Below are 15,515 nucleotides of genomic sequence, written 5' to 3'. Positions count from 1 at the left end.
ATGCCCTCTTCTGGTGTGTCAGAAGACAGCTACAATGTACTTACATATAACAATAAATAAAATCATTTAAAAAATAAAATAAATAAATAAATAAATAAATAAGTTGGGGGTATAGAGAAATGGCTCAGGAGTTTGGTTCCCCAATGCCCACTCAGGGTATCCCTCAACTGCCTTTAACTCCAGCTCAAGAAGACCAAGACTGAAACTCAATACATAGACTAAGTTGGCTTCAAAGTTTCCCCTCCCTGCATCTTCAAAAGTGCCTGGATAAAGGGCAAGTACCACCAAGAAAATAAAAAGTAAATCTAAAAAAATAAAAATAAATCTGAGGCTGGAGAAATGACTTGGAGGTTAAGTACTCGTTGCTTACGTAGAAGACCTGGGTTCAGTTCACATTACCCATTTGGTGGCTCCCAGCCATCCATTAGTAAGAAAATTCAGTGCTCCCTTCTGACCTTCATATGCACCAGTCATGCACACAGGACACATACTATGAAGGCAAAATGCTCATACATAAAAATTTCTTTTAATTAAAACAAAACAAAAAACAGGGCTGGGGAAATGACTCAGTGAGTAAAAAGCACTTATTGTTCAAATAAAAAGGCCTGAGTTCAAATTCCCAGCACACACGTAAAAAGCAGAGAATGGCTAGGTGTGCCTATAACCCCAACACCGAGCAATGGGAGACACATAAATCCCAGAAACTCACCAGCCAGCTAGTCAGTCTAGCTAATTTTAGGTTCAATGAGACCCTATCTCAACAAATAAGATGTCTTAAACTGATTCAGTGGGTAATAGTGCTTGCTCAACAATCCTGATGATTTGAGTTCCATTTCCATATTCCTTAGAGGAAGGAAAGCTTTTGACCTCCATACATGCTGTCGAATATGCATGTATACACATATAATAAACAATTTTCTAAATACTTTTTTTAAAAGGTAGAAAATATTAGATGAAGGTATTCATGTCTTTTACTTATGATTACTTACATGTGTAAAAATCTTAGACCCGGGTATGGTGGCACACACTTGTGATTTCCAGTACTTGGGAGGCAGAAGGATGGGAGGTTCAAGGTCAGCCCGGGGTACATAAAGAAATACTGTCTCGCCGGGCGTGGTGGCGCATGCCTTTAATCCCAGCACTTGGGAGGCAGAGGCAGGCAAATTTCTGAGTTCGAGGCCAGCCTGGTCTACAAAGTGAGTTCCAGGACAGCCGGAGCTATACAGAGAAACCCTAGCTCACAAAAAACAAAAAAAAAAAAAAAAAAAAAAAGAAATACTGTCTCAAAAACTCAAATCAAAGCCAAAACAAACCAAGCCAAACAATAAATAATGTAAAAATATTCAAGAAAAAATGTTTTTCATTGGCATAACAATCTAAGAATATACACGAGGATAAAATTTTAATAAGGACAAGCAATACCACAAACTGCTAGAATTATAACCCAAGGTAATTTTAATCTTAAAAATTAATTTTTTAGCTGAGGAGATAGCTCAGTAATTGTTCTTACAAAGGACATGAGTTTAATTCCCAGCACCCACATGGTAGTTTTAACTCAAGTACTTCTGACCTCCATAGCACATAGTATGCATGCATACATACATACATGCAAAGCATGTATACACATAAAAATAAATAAACCTTTTTAAAAAAAAGAGATAGCCAGGCATAGTGACTCACACCTTTAATCTCAGCACTTGGGGAGGCAGAGGCAAGCATATCTCTGAGTTCAAGGCCAGCTTAGTCTACAAAGTGAGTTCCAGGATAGCCAGGGCTACACAGAAAAACCCTGTCGAAAGAAAGAAAGAAAGAAAGAAAGAAAGAAAGAAAGAAAGAAAGAAAGAAAGAAAGAAAGAAAGAAAGAGAAAAGAAAAGAAAAGAGGGAGGGAGGGAGGGAGGGAAAGGGAAACAAAGGCTGATTTCTATACTAAAACAACATGCTTTGTAAGCCGATGAAGTATGTTACTCAATTTTTAACTCATACTGGTTAAAACCTAAAATAAATAGGCCTTTGTATCTTCAAGCTAGAAAACTAAGAAAACTAGCTTACAAAGACTAACAGATGGTGAGATGGCTCAGCGGGTAAGAGTACTGACTGCTCTTCCGAAGGTCCTTAGTTCAAATCCCAGCAACACATGGTGGCTCACAACCATCTGTAATGAGATCTGATGCCCTCTTCTGGTGTGTCTGAAGACAGCTACAGTGTACTTAATAATAAATAAATCTTTGGACCTGAGTGAGCAGGGTTGACTGGAGCAAGCAGAGGTTCTAAAATTCCATTCCCAACAACCACATGAAGGCTTACAACCATCTGTACAGCTACAGTGTATTCATATACATAAAATAAATAAATCTTTAAAAAAAAAAAAAAAGGACTAGGGCCAAAATCCAACAGGTAGAGAAGTGGAAACTTAGGATGTTCTGCTAAAGCAAGCACATGAAAGGACAACTGATGAAAGATTCTTCACTAAGGACACTCGTGTACTGGTCTGCCTTACATTGTGTAGTTGAGCTCCTTTTGTTGGAACTCCACAGAGAAAAATGCACCAAAAAAAAAAAAAAAAGAAAAAGAAAAAGAAAAAAAAAACCTTCTCAAGGCAAGACTAGTGGAGGACACAGTGATGTTTGGAGTAGAAATAGGACTCAACAGACCATGAGAGGGGCTTGCTGGTAGAGCTAGCTCTGCAACCCTTCTTGGTCTCCAGTCTTCAATGATCTTCGCTTTGTTGAGAGAGGCACAGCAAAGAACTCCTGGAGTTCCTGCTGGTCCAAATCCCTCCTGCTGACTCAGTGCTGTTTCTGTTAGGTAGTGCCACCACTGCTGCTATCCCAACACTACTGAACTAGACTACAGGTGTATCCATGAAGTGTTAGCAAGTGGATCAAACTGCTGATTTTCTGATAATGCAGACAGGCTTCGCTCCAAAGAACCATTTCTAAACGGCTCCACTTCCCCACATCTTTTCTTTTCCACTACCTCTGGTGGGTGGTGGGCTAGAAGGAAAATTAAGGCTTTTAAGAACCATCATTAAGGGCTGGAGAGATGGCTCAGTGGTTAAGAACACTGACTGCTCTTCCAGAGGTCCTACATTCAATTGCCAGCGACCACATGGTATCTCACAACCATCTGTAATGAGATCTGATGCCCTCTTCTGGTGTGTCTGGAAACAGCTACAGTGTACTCATAAATAAAATAAATCTAAAAAAAAAAAAAAAAAAAAAAAGTAGACTTTGAAAAACTTGGTAGATGGATCAATAGTTATAGTGTTTGCTGCCAAGCCTGATGACCTGAACTCATGCCTAGAGTCCACCTAATGGAAGGAGAAAACAGATTCTTCCAAGCTGTCCTCTGGCATCTACACGCTCATATATGCTTGCACATACAATCAACCAATTAATAAATATAATTTTTAGAAGCATATAACTTAAATAACAAAGGGTCAATTTACAAAGAAATAAGTAAAGAACCATAAGTGGATATGAACCAAACACAACAGTCAAAATACAAACTAAGTACACTTTAAGAAGTCAAAAGAGCTTGAGGAAACAGCTCAGTGAAAGGACTTGCTATGCAAACACTAGAACCCAGTTTAGATCCCCAGAAAAAGAAAAAGAAAAAAAAAAAAACAACAACAACAACAACAAAAAAAAAAACCAAACCATGTAATTCCAGCCATGAACTGTGGAGACAATATTCCCTGAGCAGCTCTGGGTTTGCCGGAGATCTATCCTCAATGAATGAGATGGGAGAGCTATGGAGGAGGATTCCCAGCCTCCACAAAAACACATGCAAAACTGTGAACAAATATAATTGTCTGACACCTGAAAAATGAAACAAAAAAATATATAAAAGGAAATCAGCAAAGGGAACATTCCAATCAGTCCTCACTACTCTATCAGCAGTAGAAAGAATTAGCACACACGAACAGCAACAATGGAGCAAAACCTAAACCAACTGAATCTAGCTTGTGTTCAGAAAACACCCCATCCGCCGGGCATGATGGCACACGCCTTTAATCCCAGCACTCGGGAGGCAGAGGCAGGTGGATTTCTGAGTTCCAGGACAACCTGGTCTACAAAGTGAGTTCCAGGACAGCCAGGGCTATACAGAGAAACCCTGTCTCGAAAAACCAAAAAAAAAGAAAAGAAAGAAAGAAAGAAAACACCCCATCCAATAATAGAAAATCATTTTGGTACACATATTAACATTCACAGACCGGAAAGAACTTCAGATTTATGATAAAAAATGTTCTTTTTTTAAAAATCACAATAAAGAAGTCTCTGACCACACTGCAGTTACTATAATTCACTTACTGAGCTGTAATGCTAGCAACTCAGGAGGCTTGGCAAGATCAGCCCACCTGGGCTACAAAGCAAGATCTTTAAAAAACAGGTCTGGGGGTGGGGGGGTGGCTCAGCAGTAAAGAGCACATACTATATACCAGGCATGGTGGTGCATGTCTTTAATACTACCACTTGGAAAATAAGGCAGGTAGATGTCTGAGTTTGAGGCCAACCTGATTTACATAAGTCTCAAACAAACAAGCTAGTAAACAAAGAGCACCCACTGCTCTACTCTTGTGCACTATACAAGTTTGGTTCCTAGCACTCACAGCCTAGTGGATTTATAATCCCAGCGCTTGGAAGGCTTAGGCAGAAGGACCACTGTGAGTTTGATAACAACATGGGCTACATCGTGAGTTCCAGGCCAACCAAGGCTATACAGAGAAACTCTAGGTGGAAAAGAAAAGACAACAGAGAGAAATAAAATTAGGTAAGGCACAATGGTACCTGTTTGCAATTCCAACACTCAGAATGAGACAGTAAGATCAGGAGTTCAAGTCTTCAGTGACACTGAATTTGTGACCACCCTCGGCTACTTGAAAGCACCTCTAGAAACCATTGATAGACCAACAAGATGACTCAGTGGGTAAGAGCAGTTGCCCTGTAAGGCCGATTCTGAGTATCACAGTAGAATCCACAGGAGAAAGAGGGAATTCCCTCCAGAAAGTTGCCCTCGGACTTCAAGTGTTCTGTACACATTTGTGCCTAACATCACTATCACATCATACAAACATACAAATGCTCACACACACACACCAATTTTTAAAAGTAAAATAATAAGCTAGAGAAATGGATCTGTGGTTAAGAGCACTGGCTGTTCCTGCAGAGGACCTGAGCACCCACATGATGGCTCACAACCAACCATAACTAGGTTCCAGAGAGTCTGACACCCTCTTCTTTCCTCTGTGGTCACCGGGGACAAACATGGTACACAGCCATACATACATGCAGGCACATAAAATAACACAAATCTTTTTTTAGAAAGGTAAAAGGGTGAGATGCTAATGATATAGCTCAATATATATATATATATATATATATATATATATATATATATATTCATATATATAAAGTATCATATCTCAGAGGCCAGCAACTTGCCTAATAAGACCCTACATTCAATCTCCAGTAACAGAGTGGAAGAAAAAAGTCAACGAACCTGAAAACAAGTTACAGAGTGCTGAGAAAACAGTCTCCTGATAAAGTGCTTGCCTATTCAAGTACTAAAAAAAGAACAAAAGCAAATTATAGATGATCTCTAGCTTATATTAGTTTGACTTATAGTCTTCCTTCTCAACAACCTCATGATAATGTCAAAGTAGGTACTCAGTACTACTTTAAACCTGGAAAACCCATCTTTTTCTATAATTACACACACAGGGGGGTGGGGGGGGTGGAGAATACTGGTCTGACTCTTCAATGCGGGCAGTTGGCTCTGAGCTGCAGTTGGTCAAAAGATCCAAGGTAAACAACTGATATTCTAACAGTGCTCTCTGATGCTAATACACAACTCAAACTTAAGTATATTAATTAAGTGCATATGATATAGAATGTCTTATCAGGAATGAAAAGGGAGACAACAAGGACTAGAGAGAGTAACACCATTAAAAACTTTTTCAGACACTAAAAGGACATAAAGGGAAGTCTTGGGCAGTCAGGACACAAACAACAGCCATAACAGGCAACAGAAACCAAAAGTTGGCTACCAGGGCACTTACTTTTTTTTAACACAGGAGACATTTCACCTCACTATTCAGCATACAAAAATGTTAAGAGTGAATCTATGCCGGGCAGTGGTGGTGCACGCCTTTAATCCCAGCATTTGGGAGGCAGAGGCAGGTGGATTTCTGAATTGGAGGCCAGCCTGGTCTACAAAATGAGTCCCAGGACAGCCAGGGTTACACAGAGAAACCCTGTCTCAAAAAACCAAAAACAAAAAAAAAACAAAAAAAAAGAAGAAAAAAAGTAAATCTATGGGCTCAGCGGTTAAGAGCATTGACTACTCTTAAAGAGGTTATGAGTTCAATTCCCAGCAACCGCATGGTGACTCACAACCATCTGTAATAAGATCTGATGCCCTCTTTTGGTGTGTCGGAAGACAGCTACAGTGTATTCATTAATGTAAATAAATAAATAAATCTTAAAAAAAAAAAAAGAAAGAAAAAAAGAGTGATTCTAAGCTGTACCCAGTTACACCGATCTGTGTGACTAACCTTTGCCTAATATGCCCATGTCAAACAGCTATCATCCACCTTTGTTCTCTCTGATACCACCCAGCCCAACTGCTTAGGGATGGTACTACCCACAGTGGGCTGAACCCTCCTAAATCAATCAAGAAAATGCCCCACAGGCCAATTTGATGAAGGCAATTCTTCAATTGGGGTTCAGTCTTCCCATGTATATCAAGTTGACAAGCAAGAATAACCATCACAGCACTAAACTACTGAAAAAGACAAGAAAAAAAACAACTTCAACCTTTATTTATAATGCCAACATTTTACTAATAAGTCAGTCAGGAGCAATATAACTTTTTAGAAAATAACATCATGATACAGCAACAATCACTGAAATATCAATACTAGCAAGTAGCAATTCTTTAGCCCCACAAAAAATTTAGTATTGAAAATTTTAAATGAATATACTATGACCACAAAGGGATTTAGTTCATGAATGCAAAATTGGTTCAACATCCAAAATCAGTAATACTATTACTACATTGACAGCATTTAAAAAAAACAAAAAACAGAATCAATTATTTTAAAACTCATTTTTAAAAATTTAACATCTCCTAATAAGATTCTCATCAAACCAGAAATGGGAATTTTTTATATAATATAATGGGTAGCTACAAAAAAATAAATAAATCTCCAACAAATATACATAATGGTGAAAAACTACAAGCTTCTGCTCTAAGCTCAGGTAAAAGCAATATCCACTCTCACCACTCATGGATGATGCTGTAGCCAGTGCAGTAAGAAGTATCAGCTGAGCGTAGTAGAGCATGCCATTCCATTGATCTCCCCACACAGAAGGCAGAAGCAAGAAGATCTCAGGGTTCGAGGCCAGCCTCGTCTACAGAATGGGTTCCAGGACAGTTGGGGCTACACAAGCAACCCAATAAATAAATAAGTAGATGGATGGACAGACGGACGGACAGACAGCAGAAGCAGGCAGATCTCTAAATTCAAGGCCAGCCTAGTCTGCAGAGTGAGTTCTAGGACACGGGGGGTTACACAAGCAATCCAATAAATAAATAGGTAGGTAGGTAGACCAACCGACCGACCGACCAACAGACCTACGACTAATGAGTAGCTGAAAATTAAAAATTTGAAAAACATGATTTGCAAAGTTGGGGGCGGGGAGCCAAAACGTGGGAGATCTAGGTCAGGAAGTGGGAAGAATATCAGTGTGTGGCATGCAAAATAGACCTTGGGTTCTATATCTGGACTAAAATTAAAGGAGTTACTTAAAATAGTTAAAAAAGTAAAATTTGAAATAATGGAATTTACACACATTTGAAACAACATAAGCTGTATGGTCTCTATGTTACATGCAGAAAACAAGACAGCCAATTAAGAGAAAAAAATGCTAACATTTCACCTTTTGGAAGATTCAAAATATTAACTGTCAATTTTCTACCAAACTGATCTATGTTTAAATTTAAGGTGTTTCTATTCAGTCCCATAAAAACTACTTCTAGGTATCAGCAAGCTGATTCTGAAATGTATGGAAACAACAACAACAACAAAAAAAACAGAATAAAATAAAAATGATTCTCAGAAAAAAGAAAATTATTAATTTTTTTCATCTCTACAACAGTTAAAACTCTAAGGGCTGGAGACATGGCTCAGTGGTTAAAAACAGTTGCAGCTTTTCATGGAATCCAGGTTCTGACCTTTGTGGGCACCAAGCACACATGAGGGGCACATATTACATAAGAAAATACTGACACACATATAAATTTAAAATAACAAATCTTTGAAATAGATTTTTTTAAAGCGCTAATAACTACTGACAAATAAAAGACAAGATTGGAAGAAAATGTCTACAAATCACATGTAAAACCTTGTACACAGCCGGGCATGGTGGCGCACGCCTTTAATCCCAGCACTCGGGAGCAGAGGCAGGTGGATTTCTGAGTTCCAGGACAGCCTGGTCTACAAAGTGAGTTCCAGGACAGCCAGGGCTATACAGAGAAACCATGTCTTGAAAAACCAAACAAAACAAAACAAAACAAACAAACAAACTTGTACACAAAATTATGAAGAACTTTCTAAACTTGAAAAATAACAATGCAATCCGAAATGAGCAGTTCTGAGCTGGACAGTGGTGGTGCTCCCCCTTAATCCCAACACTCTGAAGGCACAGGCAGGCAGACCTTTAAGCTCAAGGCCAACCTGGACTACAAAGCAAATTCCAGGACAGCCAGGACTACTTAATGAGACTTTGTTCTTTCTTAAGTAACAGCGAGTGTCAAGAATAAAGAGTGGGGGGAGAGTATAATTGTACAGGGATAACAGGAGTATGTTTCTGATTAATGAAACTGTCCTGTACCTTGACTGACACAGTAACCTCAGGAGACTCATATGTGTTAAAATCAGAGTAACAAGGTTGGAGGCAGAACTGAGCAATAGGTAGTAAGCATGCACAAGGCCCCAAGGTCAATCCTTAGGATCACAAAGCTGGGCACAGTGGTATACTACTACAGTTCTAAGTTCTCAGAGAGGCTAAAGTGAATGATCACTTGAATTCAGGAGTTTGAGACCAACCCAAGCAACAACACAACATCTGTTTCCCAAGACAAAAAATAATTTTGCTATATATTAACTTTTTAAAAGATATTTATTTATTTATTACATGTAAGTACACAGTAGCTATCTTCAGACCTTCCAGAAGAGGGCTCCAGATCTTCTTATGGATGGTTGTGAGCCACCATGTGGTTGCTGGGATTTGAACTCAGGACCTTCAGAAGAGCAGTCAATACTCTTAACTGCTGAGCCATCTCTCCAGCCCCCTATACATTAACTTTTAATAAGCCTACAGCAGCATCACTTAGAAAAACTGATCAGTTGAACCTCAAGTCACATCTCTACATACAGAGCAATTCTATTCCCAGAAACATGCCCAATTCAAACAGTGCCCATGCACATCAAAAGACACATGCAGAAATATAAGCTCATTCACGTCAGCCTTAAAGCAGTCTCAATGTCCATCCACATTACATCAGACAGACTGAGGAATTTTCACAGTGTAAAGTGTACATCCTATATAGAACAACAGCAAAAAGCAATCTTACCCTGGAGTCACCACAAATGAAAAGCTGAGCCAAAGCACTGAGGCACAAAACAACCCTTTTTGTATAAAACTCACAAACAAGTGGAAGATATGGCAAAGACAGGTATCACACCTTGAAGTGAATGATGATGAAGGAGCACAGGGCACTGGAACACTCGTGTCATGAAGCACTCTAAAAACCTGCCTCAACAGGGCTCTCTGCGGTGGACTTTTTCTAAAGCCTAGATTGTAGTTAATGTAAGCTAAGTTAAACTAGTAATCCTTTAAAGCACCTCAAGTTCTAGATTTGTTTTTTCAAGCTACTTCCTCAGATCACAAAGCAATGTGAACTACAAGTGTGCCTTCACCTACTACAAAGACCCCAATGAACAGCAGACCCTGAATCCCTCTAAGATCAAGATGCACTTGCAATGATGGTCTTAACCCATTGTTATCCACACTCCTAGTATCAGGATGAAAGGGGATTCATTATTACAAATGCCTATAGTCAGTGACAGGGTTTTTTGTTTTGTTTTGGTTTTGTTTGTTTGTTTGTTTCCGAGACAGGGTTTCTCTGTGTAGCCCTGGCTGTCCTGGAACTCACTTTGTAGACCAGGCTGGCCTCGAATGCAGAAATCTGCCTGCCTCTGCCTCCCAAGCACTGGGATTAAAGGCCACCATGCCCAGCTCCAGTGACAAGTTTCTGACTTTAACTTTCAGTTTGAAAACGCCTTTTGACCCCTACCTTAAATGGCATCCTTTTATAAATCAGCATTACAAAAATAACCTTAAATCCCCATTCCAGCCCTGTGTGAATATGTCACATGTAATCTGATGTTCCAACAACTAATAACACAGGTCGATTTCCATAACAGAAGAAACCTGGGTTTTGTAAGTATATATGACTAAATGTTAGATAATTATTTTGAAAATACAATTCTCATTATGTACATAATGTTTGTTTCTGTACCTAATACCAAAATATTTAAGTGCCAAAGGGTGGTAGAAAAACCCTTCACTAGTTGATTTGCAAAACAGAAAAACGCTGTTAGTAGTCTCAGGCTTTAATGCCATTCACTTTCTTGGTCCATGATAACGCTCACTACAGAGAATTGTGAAAGCTTGAAGCATGTGGGAAAAGGAAAGAATAAACTTCAGAATGCCACCGGAGTCTTTATGGACAAGACTTTCCTATGTTAATCCATATGCACACAATATTTTACAAAAACAGTTCTGTGCTATAAACACCTATAATCCTTTCCACTTTAATGTATCATGAACATTATGAAAATCATCTTAAAATAGAAATGCAAAATAATTAGATTTACTCTTGATATGCTTCACCTGTTCACTGAGTGAGTAGTCTAACCATTGCACAAGCTCAAGTCCAAGACCTGAGTCCAAATTTCCCAATTTCACAATTAGAATAAAAAACAAAACAAAACAACAACAACAAAAACATTAGCCCTATTATCTAGAAGCAGAACCCCTAAAAAAAAACAGCTCAGCATCCTGAAACACAATGGCCACAATCATACATCACTTACAGACTGCCACTAAACACTGCTTGCAATCTTCCCTACATTTATTTGTTTAATCTTTTTTTTTAAAAAAAGATTTATTTATTATATGTAAGTACACTGTAGCTGTCTTCAGACACACCAGAAGAGGGAGTCAGATCTTGTTAAGGATGGTTGTGAGCCACCATGTGGTTGCTGGGATCCGAACTAAGGACCCTTGGAAGAGCAGTAGGGTGCTCTTACCTGCTGAGCCATCTCACCAGCCCCTATTTGTTTAATCTTAAGCTTAGGATCTGAGTGCCCAACAAGGAGTACAGGTCTGACACCAAGCACAAAGGAACCTCAGAAACTTAAATCTGTGCACCCTGCACCTGAGCCTTGGACACCAGAGTTTACTTCTGGACCAATGATTTCACAAGAAGTTACCCACATTTCCACTAATTAGCTCAGGAGCCACCTCAAATAAGATAGTATAACCTACAGTTCTGTGCCCAGCACTAAGAGCAATGTGGGACTCCCTACTAAGGATAAGGACAGTCCTTCCTCTGTCCTCTCTTAGTCACCTTCTGGTTTGGTGACCTAGAGAGTAGAGGAAGCTCCTCAAGACTTCTCTCTGCGAAGTACAGGTCCAACGGTTACCTGACATTGTTATGCATACCTGTGCTGTGCCATATAAGGCACCCAAAGAGCTGACCATTTTGTATGGAACCTGGATTTTCAGAGTTCTGTGGAGCTGGGTATGGTGGTGATGCTTTTAAACCAAGCACTAGGGAGACAGAGGCAGGCAGACCTCTGTTGAAATTCCAGGTCAGCCTGCTCTACATAATGAGTTCCAGGACAGCCAAAATAGAGAAAGACCCAGTCTCAAATCAAAACAAAACAAAAAAGATCTCTGGGGTTACAAGGATATTTTTAGTTCTACTGCTATGAAGACTTGTTTTGTACATGAGGAAAACACAAAAAGATGTTTAAACTAAACACACCTTAACTTTAAAATACAATAAAAGCAATGTTTTTACATGATGTATGTCTAAATTCAATAATGCACAGAGAAATGTGTGAACAAGTATTTTATTAAGGAAATGAAGTAGAACAGCAAAGACCAGAAAAGACTGGAAATCCTTTTATGAGACCTTTTTGTGTATGATTGTTTTTAATGGTGGGTGATGGCCCAAACTCTTGATGCATAATAGTTCAACACAAACAATTCTGTCAAATTTTATGCATAATTTGAGTTTGAAGAGCTACAAAAAGCAAGTTATTTCAGGTAATTCTATGTTAAGTTGCAATTACTCAATCCTACCTAGCAGGAGGTATGAGGAGTAAGGCTCCTTGTTAGCAGCAGGTCTTCACTGAACGTACAGAAATGGATGTAGTTCACTTCCAGCTCCAGCAACCACTATTACCGTTTCTATAAAGCGTTCGAACAGGCCAACCTCCCACCTTCCCCTTCCAGCAAAAGCAAAGGCGACCCTCAAAGTCCCAAAATGAAAAATCACAACCTCATCTTAAACTAGAGCTGTCCAGAGTCAAGAAAAAGGCCAAACTCTGGAAACTCAAACCCAAGGACAAACCCCAGATGCTAAACAAATGTAACAATACACTGCGAAGAATGCTCCCAAAGTTGCACCAAAACTGCAGAGAACACCCGGGAACAAATAAGGAAAACTTAAGTATTTATACATTACTGTACTTTCTTGCAACAACATGAGCATCAAAACCCATGCCCATCCCCAACAATTTTCTCAACTGCTCTCAATACATACTGTGCCAACACAATATTCCGAATCTCTCATTAAAAAAAAAAAATCTGCCTCATGACTTGGCACACAAATACCCCTTAAAGCTTTGGTTTCTTCATTGTGGATGTCTTTTTAAAAGAAGATAACTTGTTTTTGCAACCTTACAAGAACGCAACTTGAGAGAAACCCATAATCATTCAGTGGCCAATCCAATCTATAGAACCGATTATGCCAACTGCATCCCACGTACCAGCACTATCTTCTGAAGCAGAATAAAAGAGACAGCGGTCCATCGACAGCATGCCTGCGTAAGTAAACCTGAAAAAATAGTTACCCCAACCCTTGCGACTATCCTCAGCTGACACTCCTGAGGAAAGACCCCGGCGGCTCCCGAGAGCTTACAGCAGCAGGCACAGAGGGCAAGACAGCCGCGCCCGTGGTGCGCCAGGCGGTACCCAGAAACTTCTAGGGGGCACTTTTCAAGGCCACAGTCGGTGTGCCTCGGGGGTCCCGCCGGCGCCGCCCTCCCTCCGCCGCGCTCGCGCCCGGGAGGAGCTGTCAGCTAGGCAGGCGCCGGCCCGTTATCCGCCGGCCGCGCCCGCCCGGCCGCTCGTGAGGGGGCGGCGGCCGCTCCCGCCCGCGGACCCCTGCTGCTTACCTCGAAGTAGCCTCCGGCGGCAACGCCCGCGCCCGCGCCCAGAGGCCCGTGGGCCGCCGCGCCGCCCAGCAGGCCCGCTGCGCCGGGGCCCGGGGCCTGGGGGCCGCGCAGGGCCGCCGCCGAGCCGGCCTTGCCGCCCGAGCCGCCGCCGCCCGAGCCACCGCCGCCGCCGCGCTTGTTCTTCCGGCGCTTGGCCCCGCGCTTAGCGTCGGCCGGGCTCATGGCGGGAGGGAGGGACGGAGGACAGCGGGCGGGGAAGGGGCGCGGGCGGGCGCCGGGTCGCGGGCGGCGGCGGCGGGCAGGCGGAGGCGGCGGCGGGCGCTGCGGCCGGCCGGGCGTGGGGCGCGGCGCGGGGTCTCCTCCCGAGCTGGGAGGGCGGGGCGGACGGGATCTGAGGGGCAGCTGCTGGCGAGAGCGACGCGAGTCCACCGGGCCCGGTGCCGCCGCTGACCAGAGTTAAGAGTCCAATATGGCGGACACAAGGGGAAAGGGATCCCAGTTTACGTCGGGGGAGGGGGGAAGCGGCGGCAGGGGGAGGGGCGCGGGCGGCCGCCCCCCGCACTCCGCCCTCCCGGGCGGCGCGCCCCTGGCCTGGGACCCCGCCCCCGACGCCACGCGCGGGGCATGCCGGGAGCTGTAGTTCCAGCCGCCCGCGGCTCCGCCCGGGCGTGTGGGGCGGGACCACGACTCCCGTAGGGCCACGCGCAGTTAGTCGTGCGGGGAGAGGGTGGGCCTAGGGTGACGTCGGGCGCCGCGTGGCCCTGTGGACTATGTAGTCCGCGCACGGACAGAGCAGGAGGCGGGCGGGGTCCAAGAGGGTCTCGCAGTTCCAACTCTGGCGGTCTCACAGCTCCTTCGGTACGGCCTCCTGCCAAAGACCCAAGCTCTTGCCCTGCTCGTAGTGGGCCCCTCTGACTTTGGCCCAGTCCAGGTTCGAGCGTGCCCCTTTCACCTGTCGCTGTGTGACCTTGGCCTATGCCAGAGCCAGTGGGAAGAGGGCCCGCATCCGCCGACTGGTAATTCGCTGCATCTGCGCTGACAAGGCCTGCAATAAGCAGGAGCCCGCCTCACTCCCTCCTCGCTTCTCTTTAAAGGAGCGTTTCCTCAGACCATCGCCCATGCTATTCATTACTTTCCATTCACCACATACCAGGAGGACTTTAGTTCAGGACAGAAGTCTGGACCACTACCTAGAAACCTTGTTCCTTGGCGCCCTGCTTATCGCCTATAAGTACAAGGACCCAAACCAAAGGTTTTCCGCGCTTCATACCTATTTTTGATTCCATCAGTGGAACCAAATGCTATCTGTCGAGCTTAGCATTGCGACGTATAGACATGCGCTTCTGAACCATCGCCTATTACCTCCTAGTTAGTCATTCTGGCCCAATCCAGCAATTCTGACCCATTTTTCACCCCAAACCTGAGCAGCCCAATGTGACGAACCCCGTTTCAATGACTAACTTCCCAATAGAATGAAGGTCCCTCACCCAAACAGGTCTTGGATAGCTCTGATATTAAAGTGGGTAGGATGCCAGGCTGGATCTCCCTCAGTACTCCATAGGTGGGTAGTGTCAGGACTGCCCCTTCCCTCTGTTTCATCTAAGGAGTCCAGTTGAATTCCTCCCTTCTCCCGTAACCACTTTGCTTCTGTTCTTGGCACATTGGCATGAGTTGAAAATTTTAAGTGTCATTAGTATCCTAGAGGACACAGGATATAGAAGTGCTTGCCTCCACCATAATCTCAACCCCTTGCAGGCAAGGGGCTGGGCATGCAGCACTCCGGTAATTGCTAGGTGAATGAATGACATAATAATGACCATTTGTCCAGCAGTGCAGTCACTCTCTGTCATATCTCCGTTCACACATACACTCTCCTGAGAGGTGCTATTAGCCATAGTCTATGGATAAGAAACAGGTTTATAGGTGCTAAGGATGTTGCCCAAAGCCACTCTAGTTTTCAGAGGCAAGGCCCAGATT

General features: G+C 42.8%; 1 protein-coding gene across 5 annotated transcripts in view; it reads right to left on the bottom strand.

Moving 5' to 3' along the window:
- Positions 1-14,027, bottom strand: part of Fam193a (family with sequence similarity 193 member A) — a 125,449-nt gene extending 111,422 nt beyond the window's left edge. For 3 of the 5 annotated variants that reach the window (XM_029477880.1, XM_029477881.1, XM_021162179.2), the window contains exon 1: positions 13,539-13,601. Coding sequence is in view for 1 of the 5 variants with exons in the window: in XM_021162177.1 (XP_021017836.1) it covers positions 13,539-13,760 (222 nt within the window). In the remaining 4 variants the exon portion in view is untranslated. Of the gene's footprint in view, positions 1-13,130; positions 13,147-13,538 lie in introns of those variants that run through there. The other 2 variants (XM_021162177.1, XM_021162178.2) reach the window with 2 other exon arrangements.
- Positions 14,028-15,515: the final 1,488 nt, after the last annotated feature.

Source organism: Mus caroli, chromosome 5, assembly GCF_900094665.2.
Source record: "Mus caroli chromosome 5, CAROLI_EIJ_v1.1, whole genome shotgun sequence".
Classification (NCBI taxonomy): Eukaryota; Metazoa; Chordata; class Mammalia; order Rodentia; family Muridae; genus Mus; species Mus caroli.
This window is presented reverse-complemented; position numbering and strand designations above follow the sequence as displayed.